We start from the raw sequence: 3,703 nt of genomic DNA, 5'->3' as shown, positions 1-3,703 counted from the left end.
CAAACATGGAGCGAGGAAGACGGGAGAGATGAGCAGCTTCAAGGGACTGAGCGCATGAGACCCAGGAAAGGAGGCAGGCTTTACAGGCCATTCCTGCCAACGGGGCCCTTTAAGGTTATTCATCTCTACCTCTCCCAGCTTCCCAGAGGGGAAACTGAAGCCAGAGGGAAAGCCACCAGCTAGGAGCTGTGGAAGGGTCATCTGCACCATCACCATCACCACTGGGGGAGCTGCAGGTGTGACCTGGGTAAAGGGAGGCTGAGCCATGGGGCACCCTCTCGGATCTTTGGGACCCTTCTCACTGTGGCCTCCTAGCTAACACTGGGAAAGTGTTCTCTTCCCCCATCCCTGAGGATGGGGAAAGAACCTGAAAGGGAGAGGCCCAGGTCTGAAAGAGAGCCTAGCCAATCCCCGACCAGCTCTGAATTTGGGTTTAACCATCTGTAAAGAAAGGCTTAGCGAGAAGTCACCTCTCAGGCTCCTCCAGCCAGGACGTGCCAGTCTGGGGAGTGGGTGGGTGTCCTCGTAGCCCTCCCCTGCCCCACCTTTGTCAGCAAGTCCGAGGAGGCTGGCAGGGTTTGAGGTGGAGGGGTGTCAGAGCGCCAGTTGCTGCTAGATTAGGAAAGGATCAGGCCCTGCTTACCCTGGGGCGCCACAGCCTTCACTGCCATCTCTGAGAACACAGTACCCGGGTCTCCAAAGCATTGCCCCCTTTTCCAGCCCAGTTCTATCTGTCCCGTCTCCTGAGGCCAAGGTTTGGGGGAGCCCCAGGGATTAGATAAAATAGGGACAGCCAGCAGGCTTCCCCCGCTAGCCCCCAGTCTAGGTGGCCTGTGAGCCCAGCTGTCTCCTGTCCGTCTCCTAACAGGACGCAGGGCCCAGAATAGCAAGGTCATGAGCATGGGTAGGGCCTCCTGGAGGTGGGGCAGAGGCCGAGGGGCAGGAGAGTGCCTAGGAGGGAGAGGCAGGATGGCAAGGGAACAGAGCTGGCTGGAGTTGGGGAGGGTGTCTCCAGACTCTGGGCTCTCCTTGCGTGCACCCACCACCCCCAGGGCTAGGAAGCCCAGGGGTGCCCTCTGTTGGCAGAGGGAAGACTGATTCAGGGAATACGGCCTGTTATTTCATGGAGGGGTTGAGGGCCAGTGAGTGAAGGGAGCCGATGAGGGTGGAGAGATGTGGAAGGTGGATGCTGATGATCTTCTGATGGTCAGAAACCAGGAACTTGAAAGTTTTTGTTTTCATTTTGTTTTTTAGTTTTTTTCTGTCATGGATCACATGCACTCACCGGAGAGAGATGAGGAAAAATGAACAATCATCCCCCTAGGGGAGATGGCCACGTTGCAATCCCTTCTCTCGGGATTTTGGACAAACTCGCACATGCGCCGAGCGTTTTTCAGACCATCAGGTCTGGGACTCAAACCGCAGCTTTAGCTATGTGGGATCCAGTGTCTTAGCAACCATGTCCCCTGCAAGTTCACAACTTGAATTTTTTTTGAGAGAGATTTTTGCTATAGGGCCGGAGAGACAGAGAGAAACAGAGACCAAAAGTAGGAAATAACCTCTTGGGGGGACGGCCAGATTGCAAACCCTACTCCTCCATTATCCTCTCTAGATTTTGGACCCGCATGCATATGTGCCCATGTGAGTTTTAAGCCGCCAGTCCGGGACTCGAACCTCAATCGACTATGTGGGAGCCCAGTGACATAACCATTACGCTACCTGCTGGCCTCCAGGAACTTGAATTTTCATGTGAAACTCAAAATGGAAACAATAGCCAGGTCAAACAAATCATAGTAGCTTCGACGCAGATAGAACCTGACATTTTACTGATGAAGATACCGAGGCCTGACGTGGCTACACCTTGCTCAGGTCACACAGCAAATAAGAACAAAAACAAAAAAACAACCCAGGACTGGAGGCCAGTGTCATTATCCTACATCCATCCAGCTCGGCTCTAAAAAGGGGGGCAGTCAGCCTACCCTTTGGGTCCTCTGCAGCCAGACTTCATAACTGCCACATTAAATCTCTCCCAGTACAGCCACTGTGGGGCTCCCCAGCCCCTCACCTGGCCCCTACAATCTCTCTGCCTGCTTCCTCCCAAGGGCAGAAGCCTTAACTTAGGGGCCAGGCTTTAGCACAGTTCGATGCTGTGCATAGAAAGCTGAATCCTACACAGCTAATTTTAGTTCTAATCCAACCTCTGTGGCTGGGCATGTGTCCCCCAGATTCTGACAGGATGGAGAAATTGAGGCAAAAGGCTAGTGTGACTCCCACTGAAGGTGTTTCTTTCTTTCTTTCTGGCAAGCACATGTACCCTCTGTCAATTACAAAATAATAATAAAATTAATTTCTTAGTGGCTAAGGGAGCCGGACTCCACGGTTTGCATCCTAACCCCAGAAGCTTGAAAAACACACCAGCAGGACAGGATAGGGAAATACAGAAAGCATTTTAGATTCAGTGTGATCACACCCCATGGAGGGGTGCTTTCTCCCTCCCGCTCTCTGTCTCTGGTGAGCACACATACCCTCTGGCAAGTAAAAAAAATATATAATAATTAAGATTCAGAGCAAGAAGGGCCCTTGGAGATCCATCCTGCCACATTCGCTGTCCTGCCCCTGAAGAGGACTTACTGGAGGGGCCAAGTGGTGGTGCAGAGGGACTGAGGGAAAAGGTGTCGAGCTTGTGTCCCACGACTTCCCCGACCACGCTAGATGGGCACATGTCCCCGTGATCGAGGCTGGCTGAAGACCCTGTTTGGGGGTGCCTGCCTTCTTTTCTCTCTGATAAAATAAACAAAGAAAATAAAAAGATACAAAAGCCTTGCTGGAGAGCCCAAGCAGCACTGCTTACTCTGTACTTACAGCCTGGAGCGCTGGCCCTGAAAGCACAGGGCTGGAGAGTGGCAGGGACTTCACATCTGAGACAGCCAGCTCTGCAGCTCACAACACTGAGCAAGCTACATGCCCAACCCACCCGGCCCAGTCCCCACTGCGAACACTGGCCACAGCTGAGATAAACCCTTTTATTTATTTATGCTTCTCCATTTTGTTTAAAACAACAACAACAACCACCTTAATATTAACTGACAGCCCTTCCCCCTCACCCTTCCTTGGGCTAGGGGGTGGTTAGTGGGGAAATGGCCCCCAGGGATGAGGCTGACCATAAGAGCCCCTCAGGGAGGTAATGGAGTCCAAATCCCCTGCCCAGGGGAAGGGGCACCTGTAGTGTATGAACTGAGGAGTTGAGGGTTCTTAAACCTCTGCTTGTACCAACGTACGTGCCCTTGGCCAACAAGGGTCAGGAAGCATAGGAGGAGGGGATTCCTAGCTCTCCTCCATGTCCCCACCAGCCCAATCTCGGGAGCCAAAGACTGGGGAGCACAAAGGGTAGAGAATGGATGGGGTAGGTCTCACACGAAGGAGTACTGATTATTAATGGCTCTGGGATGGCCCCCTTCTTCTCCATCGCCCCCTAGTGGCAACTGCTGGATCTGCACCGTTAGGGTCACTCCGGTGTCCCCACCAGGTCCAGTGCCTCCCATGGCCTCCAGGCCTGGTGCTATGGCCTCTTCCAATTCAACCACGGGGACCAGCTCAACCACGGGGACCAGCTCTTCCTGGACCCCTCCACTGCCCGCTTTCTCTTTCTCTTGCCTCTCTTTGGCTGCTGCGGCTGGTTGTGCCGCCACCTCTTGGGCGCCCC

At 53.5% G+C, this 3,703-nt stretch overlaps 1 protein-coding gene across 1 annotated transcript in view; it reads right to left on the bottom strand.

Moving 5' to 3' along the window:
• Nucleotides 1-3,016: 3,016 nt before the first annotated feature.
• The window catches only part of SH2B1 (SH2B adaptor protein 1), a 10,674-nt gene continuing 9,987 nt past the window's right edge, over nt 3,017-3,703 (bottom strand). Inside the window, exon 10 of the mRNA XM_027771770.1 lies at nt 3,017-3,673. Within this exon, the coding sequence (XP_027627571.1) occupies nt 3,411-3,673 (263 nt within the window). The 3' untranslated portion in view covers nt 3,017-3,410. The remainder of the gene's footprint in view (nt 3,674-3,703) is intronic.

This window comes from Tupaia chinensis, unplaced genomic scaffold, assembly GCF_000334495.1.
Source record: "Tupaia chinensis unplaced genomic scaffold, TupChi_1.0 Scaffold000231_1, whole genome shotgun sequence".
NCBI lineage: Eukaryota > Metazoa > Chordata > Mammalia > Scandentia > Tupaiidae > Tupaia > Tupaia belangeri.
Note: the sequence above shows the minus strand (reverse complement) of the source record. Positions and strands in the feature narration are given on the sequence as shown.